At 46.4% G+C, this 26,971-nt stretch overlaps 1 protein-coding gene across 4 annotated transcripts in view; it reads right to left on the bottom strand.

The window, feature by feature from the left end:
• LOC138295834 (uncharacterized) overlaps nucleotides 1-26,971 on the bottom strand; it is a 1,330,477-nt gene that overhangs the window by 980,079 nt on the left and 323,427 nt on the right. For all 4 annotated transcript variants that reach the window (XM_069234393.1, XM_069234396.1, XM_069234394.1 and 1 more), the window contains exons 10-11: nucleotides 21,186-21,377; nucleotides 19,038-19,142 (exon numbers count right to left, since the gene is read on the bottom strand). In XM_069234393.1, coding sequence (XP_069090494.1) covers nucleotides 19,038-19,142; nucleotides 21,186-21,377 — 297 coding nt within the window. The remainder of the gene's footprint in view (nucleotides 1-19,037; nucleotides 19,143-21,185; nucleotides 21,378-26,971) is intronic.

The following is a 26,971-nucleotide window of genomic DNA, read 5'->3' as shown; positions in this document are numbered from 1 at the left end:
TGGAACACAGGTGGTGGACTGACCGTCCAAAGGTCCAGTTGTCCAAATTTGGTAGAGGTAAGAGCTTGCCTCCCTGTGCTGCGACAGTACCCCTTTGCACTGCATCTTGTGCAGCTCCTTGGGCTTCTCTGCACTTCTTCCAAAATTCCTTTGTGCACAGTGTAGCCCAGGTCCCCAGCACTCTATCATGCGACGCTCAGCTCCCTGAGTTGTTCTCTGGCAGCGTGGGACCTTTCAGTGTAGTGCTGCGACGACTGCACTTTGCATCTTCTTTGTCCCCGTGACCTGGGACTCCCGTGGGTGCTGTTGATCATCTGAGGGCTCTCTAAAGTGCTGAGAGCCCTCTCTGTCCCCCTCAGTCCCAGTTGAGACCCCCAGGTCCCTCCTGGGTCTGGGGAGCTCCATTTTGATGCAAAGTATAAACTTGCTTGAACCAAGGCTTGTTGAAGGAATCCAGAACCGAAACTGCCTGTATCCAATGACTCGACGTGGGACATCTCTTGCACCAAGCAGGCACCCTCAGCTATCTTCTTTGGTGCAGTTCTGTACTTTTCTTCTGACCGGAGAATCCACTTTTGCACCTTCTTCCAGGTTGGCAGGGACTCCTGTTCTTCCTGGACTCTTCTGCGACTTCTGGACTTGGTCTCCTCTCTTCACAGGTCTTCAGGTCCAGGAATCCATTGTTGGTTTCTGGCAGTCTTGCTTGGTCCTTGCAAAATCCTTTATCCCATCTTGTAGTGTGTTCTGAGTAAACTTGCTATACTTTACTCCTGTTTTCCTGGGCTCTGGGGTGGGATATTTTACTTACCTTTGGTGTTTTCTTACACTCCCAGCGCTCCTCTACACATTACACTTGTTTAGGGGGGAATTCGTTAGTCGCATTCCACTATTTTAGTATATGGTTTGTGTTGCCCCTAGGCCTATTGCAATCTATTGTGTTTTTCACTGTTTGCACTATTTTCTTACTGTTTACTTACCTGATTTTGGTTACTAGTGTATATATTGTGTATAATTCTTACCTCCAGAAGGAGTATTGCCTCTAAGATATTTTTGGCCTTGTGTCACTAAAATAAAGTAGCTTTATTTTTGGTAACACTAAGTATTGTCTTCTATTGTGTATAAGTAGTGTGTAACTATAGTGGTAGTGCAGGAGCTTTGAGTGTCTCCTAGCTCAGCCTAAGCTGCTCTGCTACAGCTACCTCTAGACAGCCTAAGCTGCTAGTACACTAGCTACATTTCACTAATAAGGGGTAACTGGTCCTGGTATAAGGTGTAAGTACCTCAGGTACCCACTACAAAGCAGGCCAGCCTCCTACAGGCCTCCTTTAGGACCATCAGCTCCATCCTCAGCAACTTTTCCAGTAAATACTGTTGTGTCGTCCTTGGAGACAGCAATCTGCTGCCATCTGCTTTGGCCTTGAAGCTTATCTCCTAATCTACTTGACACAAAAACATTTTAGCACTATACTACAGACCAAGCTGTACGCAGAGCTCTTTACCAGGCTCGGTCAACTGACATTTCCCTGTTGTGAGCGGATTAATCGAATTTCTTTTAACCTAGCTGTCTTTTCCTGCCACATTTTAAGGACTTAATCGTACAGATTTAATAAACCGACGTACAGTCCATTAGCATTTTGAACTGCACCCTGCCAGTCCTGCAACTTGGGTGATTGATGTCTTGAATGCTGTGTCATTACTAAGCACCTTCCTTATAGTAATAAAGGAACGATGGGGCGAGTGGATTAAAACTTTTGGATGCACTTGGTTGCTACAGATAGAAAAAGATACCGTCCTGAAAGAAAGAAGGCACTGCTACACAACTGCCTGGGATACAAGGGCAGATGGCTGTATGACAACATTGATCCAGTGGAAAAAACAGAAGGTGAAGTGTAATGGAATGTGTACATTGAGGCAAAAAAGCAAATAGAGGAACATTTTGACAAGACTCAGTATCATTATGCAGAGGCATAATTTTTATTACAGATATCATGCACCAGGAGAGACTGTAGAAGCATATGCAGCAACTTTGCATATATTGGCATTGACGTGTGCATTCGGAAACTGATAAAATTATCTCTGACAAATTATCATGAGATATACATGTGGCAAGGCCCTGAAGAGATTACTTTGTCACTAGCCTGGAAAAGTTATTAGCACCGTCAATAGCGTGGAATGTTCAGCAAGGGGAATACAAATGCTGAAGAAACTCAACATGCAGGCCACCGAGGTAAATTTAGTGCGGATAAGAATTAGTTGATCAAAGCTAGAAGAAAGGTAGTGTCTATCAGACCCAAGCATGAAAAACGTGGCAAAAATGGGTGGTATTGATACGCAGTAAGTTCCACTTGGCATTTTACAGACACAGGTCCCACACTGGGCAAGGACCCTGGAAAATGAGGCAAAAGAGACCACATTTCTAAGGAATGAAAAGTCTATGAATCATCCCATAAAAGTCTTTACAGATGATGAAGATACAGTTAGTCTGGAGAAACACAGAGAAGGCCCTGTTTTGTTGGAGATTATTCTGGGAAAGGGCAATGATAAAAGTCAAACCAGGTTCATATTGCAAGTAAATAAAGTTGATGTAGAAGTTCTTGTGGGCAGAGTCAAGGATTATTATCATTTCCATGGACAAATGCAAGAATGTGCCTGTCAAGGATGAGCTATGATGTAGTCACTTAGGACCATATTTACTAAGCCTTTGCATCGTCCTTCGCAGGGAAATGCAAAGGCTTATTTGGGTTTTATAAAGCCACGCAAGGCTTGAATTGCATGATCGTGTATAGCTTTGTAAAGAAATATAACGCAATTCACCAACTTGCATTCTGCCTCACACATAGAGAAAAATATCGCCGGATTTTATTTTTTGCAGTAGGGTGTCTTCCTGCACAAAACAATCCTGCCAGTAATGCAGGCACCTTTGCAGCATGGCGCAAGGGCCTGTGCTGGAGATAGGCAACCACAAATGTGTCAGAGCTGGGAGACAGCTGAAGAGCACTATATTTTTGTAAATATGGAGTTCTTCAGCTCTCTCCCATTCATGCAATGCAGCAACTTGCCTTGCTGCACTGCACTGCGTGAAGTCTTAGTAAATCTGCCCCATATTGCCTGGTGTCTTATGAAGGTGCACAAGATCAAACTGGAGGGCACATTCAAAGTGAAATTATCCTTTGAAGGAAGGTAAGCTACTGCCACGCTTTTTGATGTTGTCCATGGCGTGAACATTTTGAGTTGGTCTCAGCAACAGAGTCTGTTTCGTGATAAACTTGTGCAAGATGCCATATGTGTTCAGTGTGACAGAGAACATTTTGGAGAGTGGCGTGGGGGGCTACAAAAAAGTGGGTGAGATTGCCTTAAGGGTTTCCAACACCATACAACTCTTTTTGTGTGTGGATAAATTCATTTTATTGATTTGCAAGCGGCAATAAAATACATTCAGTTCCACCGTGTTACAGAAACTATCATAGTTCATGGACATCGAATATTCAGTCATCCAGATCCAGCCAATGATATTCCAACCATTTACCCCAGATCTTCTTGTGCTTTTGTGGGAAGCATCTCGCAACATAGATGGGTTGTTATTGTACAACTCCCCAATCCACCCTGTCAGCCATTCGGTGACTGAGGGAGAGCGTGTAGATTTCCATTTCTGAGCAATCTCTCACTTTGCCACTAGCGTGGCTACCCCAATGAATATGTTGTCCGTTCTTGGGCCACCATGGTCCTCTGGCAAGCCCAACAGGGAGATTCAAGAGAAAACGTCTAGTGGCCGGCCTAGCACTGGCGGTAGCTCTTGTGTGATTCTTTGCCAGTATCGGGCCATCACAAGCCAGGACAAGATCATATAAAAACATCTGTTTCTGGTGCAGGACAGCAGAAGCAGGCAGCCTGGGGAACTGTGCGAGCTCACCGGAGCCATGGGAGGGGGTGGGAGTATATAGGTTAAGTGAAGATAGTTAAGTTGGTTCAGCCAGAGGTGCGTGGAAACAGCAAGTTGTTGGTGGCGGTTCATACTCGCCTCCCTCCAGTCTGCAGCATTCAGTTTGCCAACCTATGCCTCCCACCTCAGTTTCAGTCTGGTGAAACGGTCTAGGGCATTAATGAGCAGGGATCGATACACCTGTGAAATGGAGCTTGTGGCTATCTTCCTCATCAGTAGTTTGGTTTCAAGAGGGCTAAATTCACAAATGTCAGTTTTAAACAAGTTACTGACCTTCGGTAACACCTTATCTGGTAGAGACTATTTCTAGCCACAGATCCTTACCCTAGAATTTTCCCAGGTATAAGAACGGGACCCAGAAGTTTTTTAGTGAACAGTACCACTGCGCACTGGTAGGTGGTGTCGATCTGCTCTGTATGTGTCATCGGCGTCTTCCATTCTGGAAGTGAAGTCATGGTACCTATGTTTCTTTTTGCAACTTTCTACACCAGATGCGTGGAGTCATGAAGTACACTGACCGCTGGTGTGAAAAACTAGGGCCCTGAAAGGGGTCAGTCCTGTCCCTAGAAATCAGTTCACAAAGCAAGGAGGATGGGTGGGTCGGTAAGGACTTTGTGGCTATACATAGTTTCTACCAGATAGGGCGTTACCGAAGGTAAGTAACTTGTTCATCCTGATAGAGACTTCTAGTCACATATTACGTACCTTCGAATAGATACCCAAGCAATACCTCCCCGGAGGTGGGTTTGCGGACCAATTTCAATCAAGTAAATCTGGCAGTACTGAATGGGCAAAGTGCCCATCCTAAAACCCTGACTGTCCAGGCAGTAGTGCTTGGCAAACATATAGAGATACCCGCGTTGCTGCCTTGTAGATGTCCAGGACCGGAACTCCGCATGCTAACGCAGTGGTCTCAGGTTCAGCTCTGGCGGATTAAACCTGCAAGCCATCAGGAGGCTGCTTCTTGACCAATGGATAGCAGATTGTTATGCAGGGCATGACCCATCTAGAGTTGGTCCACTTCTGTACCACTCATCATTTTTTCTCACAAAGAAACCTCACAAAGAGTTGGTCGTCCACCTGGAACTCTCATGTATGGTCAAGGTAGAATGACAATGCTCATTTTGGGTCCAGATGGTGAAGAAATTTCTCTTCTTTAGTGTGATTGATTTGCCTACATGAAATGGGGTGACAACTTTCGGCAGGAAAGAAGCTGTTGTGCGAAGTACCAATTTGTCAGAGTAGACAGAGAGGTAAGGAGGCTTAATGATAAGGCCTATAGTTTACTCACTCTGCGGGCAGATGTAATTGCCACAAGGAAGGCTGTTTTCAATGTCATAAGCCTGAGTCCACAATTGTGGAGAGGCTCAAGAGGAGCACACATTAAGAATGTTTAGACAAGATTAAGATCCCACTGAGGTATGATAAATGGTGAAGGAGAGAAAAGATGAACAAGACCTTTAAAAAGCTATGTACAGTAGGGGATTTGAACAAGGAGGATGAGTGAGGCAGCCACAAGAAGGCAGAAAGAGCAGACAGATAGCCCTTAAGAGTGCCCAGAGCAGAGCGCTGATGAGCCTTCAAGAGTGCCCGGAGCAGAGCCCTGCTGGGCAAGGAAAAGAATAAAGAGCAAGACTTCAGGAAGTGGAGCAGAAAGAGGATCAACATGTTTCTCTACACACCAAATCGTCATTTTTTTACGCAAAAGTGGCGCAAACTTACAAAATATCATTGTATTTTGTAAATTTGTGCTGCCTTTGCATCAAAAAATGACACAAATGCAGCGGGAAAAAAAGTATAAATATGGGCCTAAGTATTATCGTGGTGTCTGTGACTTGTGAACACTGCAGTAAAAGTAGTGTCAATCAACATAATCCTCTTTCACGGAACTCCCTCACCCTATACATCTATCCCGAAGTATCTGTTGTCCTAGAAATTATCATAACAAACCACAAACAATGCACTAAACTTAGGTATAAGATGGGGACTTCCTTCATTGCAGGATAACAAGCCAAGTATTGAAACAGATTTCCTAATGTATTTTAGATTAGCACAGCTACCCCATGGGGTATGATTCACCACCACCATAAAGCAACATTGTTCGGGTAAATCATCATGACGGACCAGCTGGGTTCTTCACCTGGGAACCAAAGAGGTCCGGTGTGTATTTTTGTCGTTCGGCCCACCTGTTGCCTTCAGCAACCACGTGTTCTTGCAGGATCTTGACTGTTTCCTCCTTGCTGGCTTTTGATCTGCATGAAGAAAACTCTGATGTGGTCTTGCTTCAATGTCTCCAGTTTCATCAGTCCGGCGGAGATCTCCCCTCTCTATCGCCCATTCTCAGGCCTGCTCAGGTGTCTCAATAAAATGTTTTTTTTTAGAGTTAAAGATTATTTTCCGTTTCGCTGGAAAAATAAGAATGTATTAGAAGATTGAGACCTTGGAGTTTTTGCTTAACCTCATCAAAGCATCACCTACGCTGCTAAACTGTCCATATGCAGTTGGGGAATATCATGATACCTGCATTTTGAAATCAGAGCTCGGGTTGCTCTCAAGACTCTTTAATGACAGCATCCCTATCACTATAGTTCAGTATCCAGGTGATCAGTGGCTGCACCAGGCCCCCTGGAGGGGGCCTCTGGACCTATGACTTATGGGCCTGCTCCACCACAAACATGGTGACAGTTTGTGTAGGAAAGTACCATCTTGCCTGGCATGCTACCCCCATATTTCACTGTATATATGTTGTTTTAGTGTATGTGTCACTGAGACCCTGCCAGCCAGGACCCCAGTGCTCATAAGTGTGCCCTGTATGTGTTCCCTGTGTGATGACTAACTGTCTCACTGAGGCTCTGCTAATCAGAACCTCAGTGGTTATGCTCTCTCTGCTTTCCAAATTGTCACTAACAGGCTAGTGACCAATTTCACCAATTCACATTGGCATACTGGAACACCCTTATAATTCCCTAGTATATGGTACTGAGGTACCCAGGGTATTGGGGTTCCAGGAGATCCCTATGGGCTGCAGCATTTCTTTTGCCACCCATAGGGAGCTCTGACAATTCTTAAACAGGCCTGCCACTGCAGCCTGAGTGAAATAACGTCCACGTTATTTCACAGCCATTTACCACTGCACTTAAGTAACTTATAAGTCACCTATATGTCTAACCTTTACCTGGTAAAGGTTGGGTGCTAAGTTACTTAGTGTGTGGGCACCCTGGCACTAGCCAAGGTGCCCCCACATCGCTCAGGGCAAATTCCCCGGACTTTGTGAGTGCGGGGACACCATTACACACGTGCACTATACATAGGTCACTACCTATGTATAGCGTCACAATGGTAACTCCGAACATGGCCATGTAACATGTCTAAGATCATGGAATTGTCACCCCAATGCCATTCTGGCATTGGGGAGACAATTCCATGATCCCCCGAGTCTCTAGCACAGACCCGGGTACTGCCAAACTACCTTTCCCGGGGTTTCACTGCAGCTGCTGCTGCTGCCAACCCCTCAGACAGGTTTCTGCCCTCCTGGGGTCCAGCCAGGCTTGGCCCAGGAAGGCAGAACAAAGGACTTCCTCAGAGACAGGGTGTTACACCCTCTCCCTTTGGAAAAAGGTGTCAGGGCTGGGGAAGAGTAGCCTCCCCCAGCCTCTGGAAATGCTTTGATGGGCACAGATGGTGCCCATCTCTGCATAAGCCAGTCTACACCGGTTCAGGGATCCCCTAGCCCTGCTCTGGCGCGAAACTGGACAAAGGAAAGGGGAGTGACCACTCCTGTGACCTGCACCTCCCAGGGGAGGTGCCCAGAGCTCCTCCACTGTGCTCCAGACCTCTGCCATCTTGGAAACAGAGGTGCTGCTGGCACACTGGACTGCTCTGAGTGGCCAGTGCCAGCAGGTGACGTCAGAGACTCCTTCTGATAGGCTCTTACCTGTGTTGCTAGCCTATCCTCCTTCCTAGGTAGCCAAACCTCCTTTTCTGGCTATTTAGGGTCTCTGCTTTAGGGAATTCTTTAGATAACGAATGCAAGAGCTCATCAGAGTTCCTCTGCATCTCTCTCTTCACCTTCTGCCAAAGGATCGACCGCTGACTGCTCAGGACGCCTGCAAAACCGCAACAAAGTAGCAAAGACGACTACTGCAACCTTGTATCGCTGATCCTGCCGCTTTCTCGCCTGTTTCCTGGTTGTGCATGCTCTGGGGGTAGCCTGCCTACTTCTTGCACCAGGAGCTCTGAAGAAATCTCCCGTGGGACGACGGAATCCTCCCCCTGCAACCACAGGCAACAAAAGACTGCATCACCGGTCCTCTGGGTCCCCTCTCAGCACAACAAGCGTGGTCCCTGGAACTCAGCAACTCTGTCCAAGTGACTCCCACAGTCCAGTGACTCTTCAGTCCAAGTTTGGTGGAGGTAAGTCCTTGCCTCCCCACTCTAGACTGCATTGCTGGGTACCGCGTGATTTGCAGCTGCTCCTGCTCCTGTGCACTCTTCCAGGATTTCCTTCATGCACAGCCAAGCCTGGGTCCCTGACACTCTAACCTGCAGTGCACAACCTCCTGAGTTGTCCTCCCGGCGTCGTGGGACTCCCTTTTGTGTCTTCGGGTGAGCTCCGGTTCACTCCTCTTACAAGTGCCTGTTCCAGTACCTCTGCGGGTGCTGCCTGCTTCTGTGAGGCTCCCTGACTTGCTGGGTGCCCCCTCTGTCTCCTCATCCAAGTGGCGACATCCTGGTCCCTCCTGGGTCACAGCAGCATCCAAAAACCCTAACCGCGACCCTTGCAGCTAGCAAGGCTTGTTTGCGGTCTTTCTGCGTAGGAACACCTCTGCAAGCTTCTTCACGACGTGGGACATCCATCCTCCAAAGGGGAAGTTCCTAGTCCTCTTCGTTCTTGCAGAATCCACAGCTTCTACCATCCAGTGGCAGCTTATTTGCACCCTCAGCTGCCATTTCCTGGGCATCTGCCCTCTCTCGACATTGTCGCAACTCTTGGACTTGGTCCCCTTGTTCCACAGGTACTCTCGTCCGGAAATCCACTTTGGTTGCATTGCTGGTTTTGGTCTTCCTTGCAGAATTCCCCTATCACGACTTCTGTGCTCTCTGGGGAATATAGGTGCACTTTACACCTACTTTTCAGGGTCTTGGGGTGGGCTATTTTTCTAACCCTCACTATTTTCTTACAGTCCCAGCGACCCTCTACAAGCTCACATAGGTTTGGGGTCCATTCGTAGTTCGCATTCCACTTTTGGAGTCTATGGTTTGTGTTGCCCCTATACCTATGTGCTCCTATTGCAATCTACTGTAACTTTACATTGCTTGCATTACTTCCTTTTGCTATTACTGCATATGTTTGGTATTGTGTACATATATCTTGTGTATATTTGACATCCTCATACTAAGGGTACTCACTGAGATACTTTTGGCATATTGTCATAAAAATAAAGTACCTTTATTGTTAGTATATCTGTGTATTGTGTTTTCTTATGATATTGTGCATATGACACCAGTGGTATATAGTAGGTAGCTGGTAGTCTTCTTGCTACTTTGTTGCAGTTTTGCAGGCGTCCTGGAGCAGTCAGCGGTCGATCCTTGGCAGAAGTCGGAGAGAGAGATGCAGAGGAACTCTGGTGAATTCTTGCCAGTCGTTACCTGAGGAATAGCCCACAGGAGAGACACTTAATAACCCTCAAAGGAGGATTGGCCACCTAGTGAGGTAAGCAGCTATCAGGAAAGGTCTCTGACGTCACCTGCTGGCACTGGCCACTCAGAGGGTTCCAGAGTGCCCTCACACCTCTGGATTCAAGATGGCAGAGGTCTAGGACACACTGGAGGAGCTCTGGGCACCACCCCTGGGGTGGTGATGGACAGGGGAGTGGTCACTCCCCTTTCCTTTGTCCAGTTTCGTGCCAGGGCAGGGACTGGGGGTTCCCTAAACCGGTGTAGAATGGCTTATGCAAGGAGGGCACCATCTGTACCCTTCAAAGTATTTCCAGAGTCTGGGAGAGGCTACCACTCCCCAGCCTTTAACACTTATTTCCAAAGGGAGAGGATGTAACACTCTCTCGCAGAGGAAATACTTTGTTCTGCCTTCCTGGGACTGGGCTGCCCAGACCCCAGGAGGGCAGAACCCTGTCTGTGGGGTGGCAGCAGCAGTAGCTAAAGAGAAAACCCCAGAGAGCTGGTTTGGCAGTACCCGGGGTCCATAGTGGAGCCCCGGGGATGCATGGGATTGGCACCCCAATACTAGATTTGGCATGGGGGGACAATTCCATGATCTTAGACATGTTACATGGTCATATTCAGAGTTACCATTGTGAAGTTACATATAGGTATTGATCTAGTGCACGCCTGTAATGGTGTCCCCGGATTAATTAAGTCTGGGAAAATTGCCCTCAACTATGTGGGGGCACCTTTGCTAGTGCAAGGGTGCCCTCACACTTAGTAACTTTGCACCTAACCTTCAGCAAGTGAAGGTTAGACATATAGGTGACTTAAAAGTTATTTAAGTGCAGTGAAAAATGGCTGTGAAATAACGTGTGCGTTTTTTCACTCAGGCTGCATTGGCAGTCTTGTGTAAGATTTGTCTGAGCTCCCTATGGGTAGAAAAAGAAATGCTGCAGCCCATAGGGATCTCCTGAAACCCCAATACCCTGGGTACCTAGGTACCATGTAATAGGGAATTATAAGGGTGTTCCAGTGTGCCAATTAGAATTGGTAACAATGGTCACTAGCCTATAGTGACAATTTTAAAGGCAGAGAGAGCATAAGCACTGAGGTTCTGATTAGCAGAGCCTCAGTAACACAGTTAGTCACTACACAGGTACACCACACACTTTCAGGCCACAAACTATGAGCACTGGGTCCCTGTCTAGGAGGGTCCCAGTAAGATAGGCAAAACACACTGACATATACTCACAAACAGGCCAAAAGTAGGGGTAACAATGCTAGAAAGAGGCTACCTTCTCACATAACTCCCCCCCAAACGAAGGATAATAAGGCTAACCTTGGCCAGTTGAGTCTTTATTGTCTAAGTGGTGATAAGTGGAGAGTAGCTCTGCAATTAATTAGTTACTCCATTTATCATCCACTGTATGGTTACTTCCCTGTGGGGATGTGAACCACCCTGTTTGGAGGTGTTAAGCTAACCAACAATGTGAGGTTATATTCTCAGAGTTCCTATTAGTAAGTTTCAGTTTAGAGCAGTTGAATTGATCCACTGGGCCTATATCAAGTGATGAGAATGCCAGACAGGGATACAGTCTCAATAAAGCCATAGCTGGGCAAAAAGTTTCTCCATATGGCTGTAAGAGAGAACAGGGTTGATGTTTCTTTTTGGGTTGGAGCAGGGCAGGCCTGCTGTCATATAAGCTCCACACTAGGGCAGGGCTGCTGTCCTAAGTATTCTGAGGTAGTGCAGGGCTGCTGCACTAAAGTTTCTTTGGGAGGAATGGAGGGATGCTCCATGTTAACTAAAATGGTGCAGTTTTTCACATTAGGATTAGTTGTCTCACAGAGAGGTACTTTTACCATCTGGGAGTACAGCTGTGGTAGCTGATGGTTCCCTTGGTACAGGTTCCACCCCAGGAGAGGTTTCTCCCACCACAGTACTGGTATCCTTAGTGGCCGGGTAGGTAGGGGATACCTTGATGCCCTTTTTACCTGTTGTTGGAGAAGGATCCTGAGATTTCAAGCCTTTTTCTCTCCTTTGCTTTTTCATTTCAGCTGAAATGAGAGGAAGCAATTCCTCTGGGATACCCAGCATGGAAGCATGGGTCCTAAACGCCACTTCAGCACAACCTGAGGCCTCTAGGTCATTATCTAAGAGTCAATCTACAGGTAAGCTAGGTGATACCACCACCTGCTTTGGGCCAGTAACTCCATCCCAACTAAACTGAACTATAGCTAAGGGGAGGAACTGAGTGGAGTTATGGACATCAATAATCTTGTACTGTTGTCCAAGGAGGTGTTGTGCAGGAGACACCAAGTTTTCAGTCACCAAAGTAATACTGGCACCTGTGTCCCTGTAGGCCTGGGCCTCAACACCATTTATTAAAATTGACTGCCTGTACTTATCCATTGTAGGGGGACAAGCAGCCAGTGTGGCAAGGCCAAGGCCACCAGGTGTGACAGAAACTGTCTTGGGACTGACTTACCCAATTTCTATTATGGACCCAAAAATAAACCCAACTAACCCTTATTTTGATTGTTGCCAGCAGTCCCACCACTATTACCACTACTGCTAGGGGCACTAGAGCTTGCTGTACTAGTGGTGGTAGGCTCAGGGGCTTTCCATGGGCAGGCCTTATCCCCTGGCCAATGGCCTTTATTTTTACACACATAGCACCAAGGCTTTTTAGTGTGTGTAGATTGTGAAGGAGAGGAAGAAGATGATTTATCCCCACCCCCTGAAAAGTGTTTAAGATGTGAAGAAGGATCTTTGTTTTTACCTTTATCCCCATGCTTATCCTGAGATTTTTCACCATCTTTCGTCTTGCCATCCTTGTCACTACCTGTATGTGCTTTTCTGCTCACTCTTGTTCTGATCCATTTGTCTGCCTTCTTTCCCAATTCTTGGGGAGAGGTCAGATCTGAGTCTACCACGTACTGATGTAACAAATCAGACACACAATTATTCAAAATATGCTCTCTCACAATAAGATATAATAGGCTTTAATAGTCAGTCGCCTTACTGCCATGTAACCATCCCTCCAAGGCCTTCACTGAACAGTCTACAAAGTCTGTCCAGTCTTGAGAGGACTCTTTTCTGGTATCTCTGAACTGTATCCTGTATTGTTAAGTGGTTAAGCCAAATCCATCTAAGAGTGCATCTTTCAAAACGTTTGTTGGCATCACTCTCCCTGACAGTAAGGAGTCTGTCCTTACCTTTGCCAGTGAAAGATAGCCACAAGATAGCAGCCCACTGCCTTTGAGGGACGAACTGTACCATACAGGCCCTCTCAAGTGCAGAAAACCACTTGTTTATGTCATCTCCCTCCTTGTGAGGGGGGACAATCTTATGCAGGTTTCTTGAATCTGTTTCTCTAACAGGATGACTATCAAGAACACTGCTGCTGCCACCATGGGGAACTAACCCCAACTTCTGTCTCTCACTCTCTACATCTAGAGACTCCCTGTCTAAGGCCAACTACTGCTGTCTCAGCTTCAGTCTGGCCTCTTTCAACCTCAGCTGTCTGAGTTCCCTGTCTAGGGTGTTATCCTCAGGGTGGGAGACTTGGGAATTCTCTGACACAGAGGTGATGTGGGAATGGGCAGAAGTGCACCTATCTCTAACTACCTGAACTCTAGTTACCTGGCATTTTGGAGTGAAAGGTGCCCTACTAATGTGTGACCCCCTCCCACTACCAGCTTCACTAGATGGCCTGTTAGCTGAAAGGTCTTTGGAAGGACCGTCCCCAGAGTCCTCAGGGCCCTCCCCTGATTCTACCTGGGTACCCTCCTCCTCTACCTCCTGATCCTGGGTTTTACCAGACTGGTTCTGATCACTTGCAAGTAGAAGGCTAAGGAGAAGATCTTTGGTAGGGTTCTTACCAATCCCTAAACTTCTTTCTATGCAGAGACCCCTCAAACTTTTAAAGTTTAAATTGTCATAAGTTGTCTGTTGTCTGTACAACTTTGGGAGTGGCCTCTACTACTGACATAGTTGCAAGAAAGAGTTTGGGATAGAGAGAAAAAAGTTTAGAAACGTTTAGAGAACAGAGAAAAACGTTTTCAAACTTTTCAAAACTTTTTAGAAAGAGAGTTAGACTGTTTAGGTTAACTGTGTATATTTCTAAGTATTTGGAATATGTTTTTTTTATGAAAAGCACCAATGACAAAGTGGTAAAGCAGTTACAAGTACTTATCTCACCGCTGCACCACCAATGTAGGAGGCTGGCCTGGCTTATAGTGGGTACCTGATGGTACTTACACCTTGTGCCAGGTTCAGTTATCCCTTGTTAGTAGCTTAGAAGTGTTCTAGCAGCTTAGGCTGATAGAGATAGCTATAGCAGAGCAGCTTAGGCTGAATTAGAAGACATGCAAAGCTCCTACTATACCACTTATATGATATAGGTACTATATCATAAGAAAGACAATACTCAGAGTTACTAAAAATAAAGGTACTTTATTTTAGTGACAATGTGCCAAAAATACCTCAGAGGATATACTCCCTTAGGAGGTAAGTAAAATAAAAAAAATATACACACAAACCAAAATCAGGTAAGTAAAACAGTCAGAAAGTAGTGTAAACACTTTTAGAATACAATAGGATGCAATAGGCCTAGGGGCAACACAAACCATATACTAACAAAGTGGAATGCGAACCACGAATGGACTCCTAGGCTAGTGTAGTGTGTAGAGGGTTACTGGGAGTGTAAGAAAATACTAAGGGTGTCCAAGATACCCCACCCCAAGACCCTGGAAAGTAGGAGTAAAGTACTACTATTTCCCCAGAAACACATTAAACCTGTGATAGAGGATTTTGCAAAGACACAACAGACTGAAAAGCACTGAAGATGGATTCCTCGACCTGAGGACCTGTAAAGGAAGGAGATCAAGTCCAAGAGTCGTGAAAGTGTCCAGGGGGGGCAGGAGCCCACTAAACCCCGATGAAGGTGCAAAATGGCTGCCTCCAGATGGAAGAAGCTGAAGATTCTGCAACAACAAAAGGTGCTCAGAACTTCTCCTTCATGCAGGAGATGTACCAAGGAATTCTGGAGGATGCAAAGTTTTTTCTTTGGCAAAAGACTGCAAACAAGCCTTGCTAGCTTCAAGAGACGAGGTTGAAGATAAAGGGCGCTGCCCAAGCCCAGGAAGGACCAAGATGTCGCAACTTGGGAGAGGAGACAGAAGGGGCCCTCAGCAATGTAGAGAGTACATGCACAAGAAGGTAGCACCCACATAAATACTTGAACATGGGTTCAAGAAGTCTGACCATGGTGGTCGTCTCAACACTGCAAAAGAGTGTCCCACTGAGCCGGAGATCAACTCAGGGAGCTGATCATAGGAGGACAGAGTGCTGGGGACCTGGACTGGGCTGTGCACAAAGGATTCCTTGGAAATGTGCACAGACGCACTTGTAGCTGCAGTTCATGCGGTACACAGGATTACTGTCTGAAGAGGAGAGGCAAGGACTTACCTCCTCCAAATTTGGACAGTTGGACCACTGGATAGTCTGAGTCACTTGGGTCTACCACCTGTGTTCCAGGGCCCACGCTTGACAGGATGAGAGGGGTCCCAGAGTACCGGTGACGCTGAAGTTTGGTGCCTGCTGGAGCAGGGGGAAGAATCCGTCAACCCACAGGAAATTTCTTCCTGGCTTCCAGTGCAGGATGAAAGCAGGCAGCCCCCAAAGCATGCACCACCAGGAAACAGTCAAGAAAGCCGGCAGGATTAGGCGCTACAATGTCGCTGGTAGTCTTCTTGCTACTTTGTTGCAGTTTTGCAGGCGTCCTGGAGCAGTCAGCAGTCGATCCTTGGCAGAAGTCGCAGAGAGAGACGCAGAGGAACTCTGGTGAATTCTTGCAAGTTGTTATCTGAGGAATAGCCCACAGAGAGACCCTAAATAGCCCTCAGAGGAGGATTGGCCAACTTGTGAGGTAAGCACCTATCAGGAGGCGTCTCTGATGTCACCTGCTGGCACCGGCCACTCAGAGGCCTCCAGAGTGCCCTCACACCTCTGGAGTCAAGATGGCAGAGGTCTGGGACACACTGGAGGAGCGCTGGGCACCACCCCTGGGGTGGTGATGGACAGGGGAGTGGTCACTAAACCGGTGTAGACTGGCTTATGCAAGGAGGGCACCATCTGTGCCCTTCAAAGCATTTCCAGAGGCTGGGGGAGGCAACCCCTCCCCAGCCTTTAACACTTATTTACAAAGGGGGAGGGTGTAACACCCTCTCTCAGAGGAAATCCTTTGTTCTGCCTTCCTGGGACTGGGCTGCCCAGACCCCAGGAGGGCAGAACCCTGTCTGTGGGATGGCAGCAGCAGTAGCTGCAGAGAAAACCCCAGAGAGCTGGTTTGGCAGTACCCGGGGTCCATAGTGGAGCCCCGTGGATGCATGGGATTGGCACCCCAATACCAGATTTGGCATGGGGGGACAATTCCATGATCTTAGACATGTTACATGGCCATATTCAGAGTTACCATTGTGAATGTACATATAGGTATTGACCTTTATGTAGTGCATGCGTGTAATGGTGTCCCCGCACTCACAAAGTCCAGGGAAATTGCCCTGAACTCTGTGTGGGCACCTTTGCCAGTGCAAGGGTACCCTCACACTTAGAAACTTTGCACTTAACCTCCAGCAAGTGAAGGTTAGACATATAGGTGACTTATAAGTTACTTAAGTGCAGTGAAAAATGGCTGTGAAATAATGTGTGCGTTATTTCACTCAGGCTGCAGTGGCAGTCCTGTGTAAGATTTGTCTGAGCTCCTTATTTGTGGCAAAAGAAATGCTGCAGCCCATTAGGATCTCCTGGAAACCCAACACCGTGGGTACCTAGGTATCATATACTAGGGAATTATAAGGTGTTCCGGTGTGCCAATTAGAATTGGTAAAAATGGTCACTAGCCTATAATGACAATTTTAAAGGTGGAGAGAGCATAAGCACTGAGGTTCTGATTAGCAGAGAGTCAGTGACACAGTTAATCACTACAAAGGTACACACATTCAGGCCACAAACTACGAGCACTGGGGTCCTGGCTAGCAGGATCCCAGTGAGACAGGCAAAACACACTGACAAAATAGGGTTTTCACTATGAGCACTGGGGCCCTGGCTAGCAGGATCCCAGTGAGAAAGTAAAAACACATTGACATATACTCACAAACAGGCCAAAAGTGGGGGGTAACAATGCTAGAAAGAGGCTACCTTCTCACACTTGGCAGGTGACATTCCTAAAGTCTTGGCAGGAGTGAAAACTTGTCTACCTTAGTTGTCAGTCCTTCTCTCGAGTCCTTGATTGCATGGAGAATAGTAGAGAGGTCAGATGGCGCAAGATTCTGCAGTGGCAGCAGTGAATTAGAGGTGATTTCTGTGTTGCTTGAGACCGCAGTTGTGTACTGGTTTATCTTGGTCTGTGTCTGTGAAGGTGGTGGGGATTTTTCCCTCCTCATGGCATCTACAGCCTATTAGGTTCAGAGGCAGGTTGAAGGAGGTCAGATGCACTGTGGCCCACTTTCTCTGCCACAGCACTTTTTAAAACATAATGAACAAGTTAATCTATCTAAGGAATGGAAGGAGTCCATGCATTCCTAAACAACATCTTGATGTATTCTGCTACTGAGGAGGAATATTTGGCCAGGCAACATGAGCTACTAAAGAGGATTCAGAGTAAGGGAGCCACACACAAGAAGGATTAGTTCAAGTTCAATCAGCCCGGCGTGAAATACTTGAAGCACATCATCAGCACTGGAGGCACGGCCCTCAAAGCATCTTTGGTGATTGTCATCACGGAAGCTCCATATCACAATCAAAGATGAACTTACATCCTTCCTTGGGTTATGTGAGTCCCATGAAGATTGACTAATTTCCCTCTCCTCAGGCAAGTTCAGGAGTCTAGAGACTAAATATTTAGTGATTGAACATGAGCTCTGACTACCTCTAGCAGCACTCTGACAGTTTTAGTTATTTAGGTGGTGTAAATTTCATACGTGTACCATTTGGAACAGGAAAAAAAAGGCAATTAAAAAAAAAATATCAGGTGATTTTATTGTCTTCATTGACTTGCATTGAAGTGTGGGCAGTTTCTGGCAGAGGTAAACTAAAATCAAGCCATTTTTGACTTAAACAATAATGAATCTCCTACCTGAATCAGGTGTGCTGGTCTAAGGTGTTGTAAAATATTTTGCACTAATAGGTCAGTATAAATTTCATCTTAGGCTTGTCATTGAGCTCAAAATTGCTTAAACACTTGAGAAAAACAGGTAATCATTATACAATCAGGGCCATATTTATAACCCAGTTTGTGTCGCTCTTGCACCATGCAATGTGGTGCAAGAGCGATGCAAACCTCAAGTCAGATTTTTGAAGCCACACAAAACCACTGTGCGTGGCTTTGAATGGCTTCAAAAATCTGGAGTAATGCAATGCTGCACAAATCACTGCATTGCATTACTCTCATAACAAAGGCATTCCATGGGCATTGCATGGGTGTTCCCATGCAACTCCCATGGTTTTTGATGCATTTCTAGATGCACCAAACCTGATAAACCTGGGACTGTACCAAAAAGATACACCTCCACAGGAGAGGAGTAACGATGAGAAATATCTTTATTTTTCCTTTATTTTTTTTTCTTTCTATGTGTGAAGCATTCTGCAGCACACATAGAAAGAGGAAAAAGCCTCTTATGATTTTTTTGGAGCAGGAAGGTTCCCCTTCCTGCACAAAAGCAATCCTTTCTTCAGCACAGGCAACCTTTCACCATGGTGCAACGGTGCCTTCGTTAGCGCTAGACTGCCAAAAAGGCACCAGAGCAAGGGAAAAGGACAGGAATGCACCATATTGGACAAAAACGCCACATTCCTACCCTTTCCCTGTGATGCAAGGCAGTGCCGCAAGGTGACTTGCTGCACTACCCTGCTCCACAAATGCCATAAATATGTCCCCCAGTGTACTGTGTTGTTATTTAACTTACAACGGCCATGTAGTCACATTTATTTATTTATTATTTTTTATGTCTAGTTTTCTACACTACGGGGTAGACGTCAGGTGGACTCCAACAGCTTGGCATAAATCAGGTGGTTGTACAATATTAAATATGGCATAGAATTCTGAAAATTCACACACAAGCTAAAAAAAACTACTACCTCGCAGTGTTTCTACGCTTTGCGAGATCGTGTCTGGTGATCCTGTCTCTTCCACTGGTGGCCTTGTATAGAGTGCTGATATCGTGGGCCACAATGGTGCACAGTGTGCGCTAGCACTTTTGGAATAGCATAGACTATCTTACTCATTAATATGAATGTGTTAGCATTGTTCAGTACTAAACACCATAACGTTGTGTCCTTGACCTACTCATGCTTTTATGAGTGCTTTAAAAGCAGCTAACAGCCACCCCAACATCTGTCTCCAGTTTGGACTGACATGTTCATACTTACCCACCATCATCCTTTGGCCCCCCTGAGCTTCCGGTAGTTGAATCACCATCATCATGTGAGCCACTCTTGCCAGACATTTTGGGCATCAGTTTCATTATGCGTTTCCTAAAATACAGACATGAAACAAAATAAAACATTTTGAGAAGTGATTTTCAGGAATGGAACTTTTATACTCTGCATTGTCAAGTACCACACATCAGGCGTTATACTAACACATTTCAGTGTGGTGGTCTACATCTTTGCACGGAAATGCAAGATCACACATTTATTATAGTGCCTAAACTGTGTAAAGGCAGCCCTGGAACACTTTAATGAAGCATGAATGTTGCCTGCAGTGGCAGAGCGCGGTGTACACTGCTCCTAGCAAGCTAAGAGGCGGGGCTAGATTAATCTGCAAGCGAGTAGTACTTGCTACAATATATCGTGTAATAGCACACCTCCGGCCCGACATACATGCATGGGCTTAGCAAGTCACACACTCAGTGCCCAACGGCTGTGGCTAGTAGTAACTAGAGTGAGTGAAATTCAGAGACACATAGTTTAATGGCAGTGGCGGCTGGCAGCTTTAGGAGGGAGGCGGCAGGCGGGAAGCACACACACACTCATTCTTTCACACACACAAATGCATGCACGCATGCACATCCATTAACAATACTCATAACATTCAAACATGCACGCACGCACCAAACATTCATTTTAAAACATCACACACACTTACCTTCAGCCTCCGAGGTCCCAGGAGAGTTGGGACTGCTGCCTTCCCTCATGGGCTGACCTTAGGTGAGCCAATAATGGAAGGCAGCAGTCCCAGCCCCGTCACAGAGTGGGATGGGGTCAGTGAGACTGCTGACCCCACCCCACTCTGTGACGAAGTGTCACTGATTGACACCCGCCCTGGGCGTTCCAGGGCTTAAACCTGAAGCGCCCAGGTCGCAGTCAATGGGTGACGCTTTCCTCATCACCCAGGGGAGGGCCTCGCGGCACCTTTGCTGAACTGAGGGGGTCACACCCATAAGAGCTGTGACCTCCTCAGCCCAGCAAAGTTCAGATCAGGCAAATCGCGCATGTCTCACTCACGGCTGTCTGAGCTGAAAAATGAAGAGTGTCTGTGAGGCTGACCTTTGTTCAGCCTGACAGACACTCTTCTTGAGGGGAAAAGGTGGGGGGAGCGTGGCTCCTCCGCCCTAAAGGATGGGCCGCGCCTGTTTAATGGATGGGGTGAGTGAGTCACCAGTCTGATGCCGTCTCCTTCTGCTGCCCATCGTGTTGTGCCAGCAGGCGGAATTTCATAAAGGTTTGGCACTGCATTAAGTTTTGGCAAGTAATTTATGGGGAGCCCCTACTTGTCCTGTGACCCATCATCACTGCAGCAGAATTGGATCCCGACCTGCAGCCCACCCGTCCGCTGAGTAGTTGCCACAGTGCACTGCAGCATTACCAGGCTGCAGCTCAGCGCCTCGCTAGTCAGTCACAGGGCACCACAGCAGTGGCGGTCACATGAGCGACATGAGCGCATTGGGGAGGGACCCGACCATAGCCAACCTGCCCGGGCTGCCGGCAGCCCGGATCAGTTGCCACAGCACCCCTTCAGTCTGCAGCCAACCACAACGAGTTATAATGAAAAACATGTTGTCTGTGTCATAACCCATAAGTCATCCGGACCACAGCCGCCCTGTCCTGAGCAGCTGGCGGCCCACCTTCTAACTGTCACCACCAGAGCAGAGGGTTTGTGCCTGTCACCACAGCAATTAACTTCTTAGAGTTTATCATTGTTCCAATGCATGTAATATCTGATATTTATATGTTTCCCTCCCCTTCATTACTTGATTATGCTCGTGAGAAAGTGTCACTCATAGTTGTTGAAATGTTACTCATAATTACACTGAACTTATGAAAATGCCACACATATCAATCTGAAACCTTGGCAGCTATGTATATTTGCATCTAAACTCTAGTGAGAGAAACGGAGGTCCCCGGAGCACGAGGGCCTCACCCGTTAGGGGGTATCCTTTCAGCCTCAAGCATTTCAGAGGCCCCTGACCACATTCTGAACTGCAGAGCGATGGGTGGGTGAGCATTATTTTGTGTTACCCCTTTGAACTCTAATACTCACAGTGTGAAATGAATATTAAAGTAAACAAAGCGTACCCGTTTGCTGTGACTGCAGCAAATGCAATGAAGAGTGAGGAGACACATGTGAGCACGACGCCTAATACAATGTTCACTATGGTTTCAGGAGACATGGAAACTTTTGGCCCCTCTTCAACTTCTGCCTTAACCTTGTTTCCAAACACCTTACTCAGCTCCTTTTCCACGTCCTTGGACATTTCTTTAAACTCTCTGAAAAAAATAAAAAAGGAAACATTGTTCGAAATTATCACCTTTCAAAAATAATTTTATAAAGAATTTACGGCCTTAATTATAACTAGGCGGATGGATTACTCCGTCACAACAGTGACGGATATCCCATTTGATGAAATCGAAATCCCATCATATCCAATGGGATTTAGATTTTGGTGGACGGGACATCCGTCATCGTAGTGACGGAGTAACCCATCCGCCAAGTTGTAAATCAGGGCCTTAGTCTGCAGTGGAAAAAAGGAAAGAATATTGTATTCTTGCATTATGAGATTTGTAGTCCTGTTGACACCATTATGAAATTGTGCCTGCAAGTCCCAGAATGCAAAGTACAAACTTGAAATGGAAACAACATCCTGACTGCTTGAGTGCTCTATGAAAGCATGAAATACTCAGTGGCGGCTGGTGACATTTTAAAGTGGTGGGGAGTAAATGCCTATCTTGAATGCCATGGGGCGTGAGCTCAATTCTTACTATTCTGGCAGCCACACAATGATAATAGCAATAGGAACAGTAACCCACTGAGCTACCTTAACAAAAAAATAAGGGTCAAATACAAACATTTGTGTGAGTAACAAGCTGTGAATATTTGTACTTTACAGACAAAAAAACAAATCGCAAGACTTTCTATCATCAATGTACCAATAAACGCAGCAGAAAAAAATGATTCAAACCTTCAAGATGTTTATATATACCATAAAAGAGATCCTCAGATACAGACCTTAATTCAAAACTCCAGACGTCTGAAAGAGAGTTAAATATCACTGAGCGGCATTAACTCTCAGAAACTCTCAGAAAAGCACAGAAACCTTCACTTTGTCTTTTTAAAAAAGTTTATTGAAATTATTGTGGAAATAAAAATAACTCCAAATGTCTGCAACATGTTTGGCAGCTTTCCATTTACGCGGTATGGTTTAAATACGGAAGCTTCCTAGCCACAAACACAGACACAGTGTATTTAATGCACATCAGGACTGATAATTCAAGGGTAACATAAACACAGTACATTATTTAAAAGTGACCTAAATTATTTTTTCTGGCACAGCCGCTCAACAGTGCAGTCTTTTTTATAATTGTTACTGCTCATCTAGTCATGATTCATAAAGGGCTTGTATGAAAATGGCTGCTTGTTGCAGTTACCCCTCCAATTTTTGCCTGATTCTGATGCTGACTTGATTGAGAAGTGTGCTGGGATCCTGCTAACCAGGCCCCAGCTCCAGTGATCTTTCACTAAAAATTTACTAGTTTCCACAATTGGCACACCCGTGACACACAGATAAGTCCCTTGTAAAAGGTACCAGTGGTACCAAGGGCCCTGTGACCAGGGAAGGTCCCTAAGGGCTGCAGCATGTGTTGTGCCACCCTGAGGGACCCCTCAACTAACACATGCACACTGCCATTGCAGATTGGGTGTGTTTGTGGGGAGAAAAAACCAAAGTCGACATGGCATCCCCCCCAGGATGCCATGCAAACAGAATACTCCTCTAGCAGGCCTTAAAGCCCTAAGGCAGGGTGCACTATACCGCAGGTGAGGGCATGGCTGTGCTACTGAAAATATAGAAAGAGAGGGCCCATTTTTGCTAATGCATGAGTTGGGAGGAAAACGTGCAGAGTCGTATATGCTCAGAGAGGAATACAGGCCCGAGTGCTCATGGCATCCAAGTAAAAGGTCAGTGCAGGAGACAGAGAAGAGAGACAAAGGCATAGTTATCCACAAAGCAGCTACACGTAGAAAAGCCTAGAAGCTTGAATCATAACTCGATAATATAGTTACAGGAAAGGCACGCATTTCAAATCCACGTTAATGAGGAAAGGGAGTTTCTGGACAGGAGCATAATAAGCTTTGATGCTTGAAGGTCAGCAGCTGTGTGAGGGAGGCTAGACAGTCTGGGGAGGGTTCCAAGCCTGGAGTTAGGAAAGGAGGAGCTACAGACAGCCTTTAGAATGTGAGATAAAAGGTATTGCTGTTTATCAATAAATGTGCACGTGACAGATATGTAACCTTCGCTTTTCTGCAAATGTGTAATTAGATGCTTTCTCATGAGAAATGCGGCTTTATGCTGACGAAAGCAGTGACACAATGTACCACGTGAGTGCTTAAATCAAAATGAATGACAAGTGATAAGATGCATTCAAGGTAGCAAAAGTATATAAAAAGGGCCGTTTCAGACTTAGAGCTGTGCTGTCCTCCCGGCCGTTATTCATAAATGCTCATATTAATTGCCAAACTGAATCCTGTTGTTCTTTATTCGTGACCTGCCAACAACATCTGGCGCAGCCCAGCCAGGAGCCCTCCTTCTCTTCTCCGGACGCAGCTGAAGGAAAAGCTGTCGGTACTGCTTGAATAGAACACTGCGCGCAACATAAACAGGTGAGATTACACCTGCCTATTCAACCAGGCAGTCGGGAATTCCAGATATTGCTGTCCTAAAGGGTGGAGAGAGGTCAGGCTTGTACCTTATTATTTTTAATTACATGATTCTTTTTGGCAACTATAATATGACAAAATGCATTCATGATTTATGTGGGGTTTAAATGTTTTAATGTAATGTTATGCTGTTATGTTAAAAAGAAATAATAATAAATTGTGATTTCCCGGTTAGACCGGAAGACTAGCCAGGGGGTTAAAGCAACGTTTTGATGGTATGGTATTATTACACTGTGATTCCCTGGTCAGACCAGAAGACTAGCTGGTGTAATAGACAGCAGTGTATTACCCAGGGGGCAGCCCCTGGACGATAGTTGTGCAATACCCAGGGGGCAGCCCCTGAATGATAGCTGTGTATTACCCAGGGGGGTAGCCCCTGGACGGCATCAAAGTATTACCCAGGGGGGTAGCCCCCGGGCGGCATCAAAGTATTACCCAGGGGGGTAGCCCCCGGACGGCATCAAAGTATTACCCAGGGGGGTAGCCCCTGGAAGGTATCAAAGTATTACCCAGGGGGGTAGCCCCTGGACGGTATCAGTGTATTACCCAGGGGGGTAGCCCCTAGACGGCATCAGTGTATTACCCAGGGGGGTAGCCCCTGGACGGCATCAGAGTATTACCCAGGGGGGTAGCCCCTGGATGACAGTAGTGTATTACCCAGAGGGGTTGCCCCTGGATGACACCAGTGTATTACCCAAGGGGGTAGCCCCTGGACGACACCAGAGTATTACCCAGGGGGGTATCCCCTGGATGACAGTAGTGTATTACCCAGGGTGGTAGCCCCTGGACGACAACAGTCCATTACCCAGGGGGCAGCCCCTGGATGACACCAGTGTATTACCCAGGGGGGTAGCCCCTGGACGACACCAGAGTATTACCCAGGGGGGTAGCCCCTGGATGACAGTAGTGTATTACCCAGGGGGGTAGCCCCTGGACGACAACAGTGCATTACCCAGGGGGTAGTCCCTGGACGACAACAGTGCATTACCCAGGGGGCAGCCCTGGACGACAGTAGTGCATTACCTAGGGGGCAGCCCCCTGGAAGAGACATTCATTTGGGAATGCCTAACAGATATTCCGGTTAGAACAGAGGGGTTAGAGTAGGAAATAGTGAAGTGGACCGAGTAACAAGTGTGCACATTTTGCTCTGATTGAGTCACACGCCTGGTTCACCAGATTCCCAGATTTATTAACCTCTGGAAGGTGTCTTTGAGGAGAAGCGACCAGGGCTGAGATATTAGTGAGAGTATGAGTACAGTCAGACCCCTGGTTGCAAACCTGCAAAGCGCAATAGGGACCAGTGAATGCGTTTCATGAGTAATGAGTAAAAAAGAGAATAAAAATAATACTGTGTTTTACAATCATAAAGGTCAGGTTATAGAGAAGTGGCAGGTGTCCCCTCCAGTTGTCACGCAGTCAGATATAAGTGAAGAGGAGAGGGTGCGAGATCTCTGCCATATTTTTGACATCCCAATAGACACCCTTAAAGAGTTCTGTGAAGGGGCAGTAATTAGTGAAAATAAAAACGCAGGAGGCCCGAATAAATAACACCAAAGCAAGTAAAAGTTGATAATAAATCCCTATGAGTGAGGCTAATAATTCTCTGTGGCAAGAAACAGATACACTTGAGCTAAAATTAGTATTTAAGTGGGCTCACGGTCAACCCCCATGCCCATGCAACACCCCGAGGTCTGAAATAATAACTCAATCACCTCTTATATTAGAGGCTCTTCTTGATGCATTCCTCACAGATATTCGTACCTTCACTACTTTAAATAATGAATGGCTCAACGCACCCCCGAGCCCCCCAAATACTCATCTACATACATGACAACGTTATAACACGCATTGCTTCAGCTACAAATCCACTTAGACCCCCCCATAAATTCACCTGCCCCAGACATCACCATAGAAGAAGTGTTACATAGACTAGCGATAAGCATGGCTGATGTCCACCGATACGGTCTTACAACAATATATGTGAAGTCTGGCAATACTGAATAGGACTGACCTTATACAATACTGTTATAAAGTTAGTGACAGTGGCATAGTTAAAATACGCACAAGATAACAGAGGAAAAAAAAAAGGAGCACATCAGTTACGCTGCTAGAGGTACGCATACGAAAACATTCGTCCTATGGGGATCATGGATACCCCTTTGGAACATATGATGAAAACGTTCCCTTCAGATAAGGGAAGAATACTAAAATATTGCAATCAGTGGCATAAAGGCACTGAGGGTCACACTCAACCATGGCCAAAAGATGGGACATTTGACCACGATATAGTTGAACACACATTAACTTACATTCGTTCAACATATAAGAAAAAGAAAAGACAGAAGAGGGAAGCTATTCTATCACTATGGCGAGTATTCTGTCATGAGAAAGAAAGAGACAAGTCTACCACACCTGAAGAGGTAGTGACACCCATACAAGAAGTGGCACAAACTCAAACAGAGTCCCCAGGGAATTTGCTAGGGGAACCCCCACCTTATGGGTTGTACCCTAACCTGCCAGCTGCAGGGTACAAAGATCCTGTCCGGGTTGAGCCTAAGGAGGAGAGGTTAGAGGCACAAGGAGCTGAAGCAACCCCTGCTCCTGTCCCTTCAGCCCCTCAAGCTGACCCAGAGTTAAGTGGGAGAGACAGGCTAGTAAGTGAATTGCAACACACATTGAGACAGGCAGAGCAACCCCTTCGGGGACAATGGACTACACAGCATTTTATTCTCAGGCTTGGTGACACGTCTGCAGAGACACTAAGAGAGGCAGCAGAGGACTGGATGGAGGAAGAAGAGGAGCGGGGAGGAGGTGTACACACGCCATCATACGAGGAGCCCCCAGAAGGCTCACAAGGCATAGGGGGGGCAGAAGAAGATGAGGAATGGGACAATGGGTTTAATAGGGGTGCACATGAGCAAGGAGTTAATAGAAGGCTATACAATTTTCGTCCGCGCCCTCAACGAGAATTAGTGATGACAGCCAGAGGTGTCTCAGTTACAAAAAGACCGTCAACAGTCAAAACGAGGGCAGAACTGACACCTATAGAGATAATAGAGCAAGAGGAGGGTAGTCATTATTGTTACCCCTTCTCAAATGATTTGGCAAAGTGGACTAAAAGAGAAGGAAGGAAGCCGTGGCCCCAACA

Source organism: Pleurodeles waltl, chromosome 5, assembly GCF_031143425.1.
Source record: "Pleurodeles waltl isolate 20211129_DDA chromosome 5, aPleWal1.hap1.20221129, whole genome shotgun sequence".
Classification (NCBI taxonomy): domain Eukaryota; kingdom Metazoa; phylum Chordata; class Amphibia; order Caudata; family Salamandridae; genus Pleurodeles; species Pleurodeles waltl.
The sequence above is the reverse complement of the archived record's forward strand: the minus strand, read 5'-3'. Positions and strand labels throughout refer to the sequence as shown.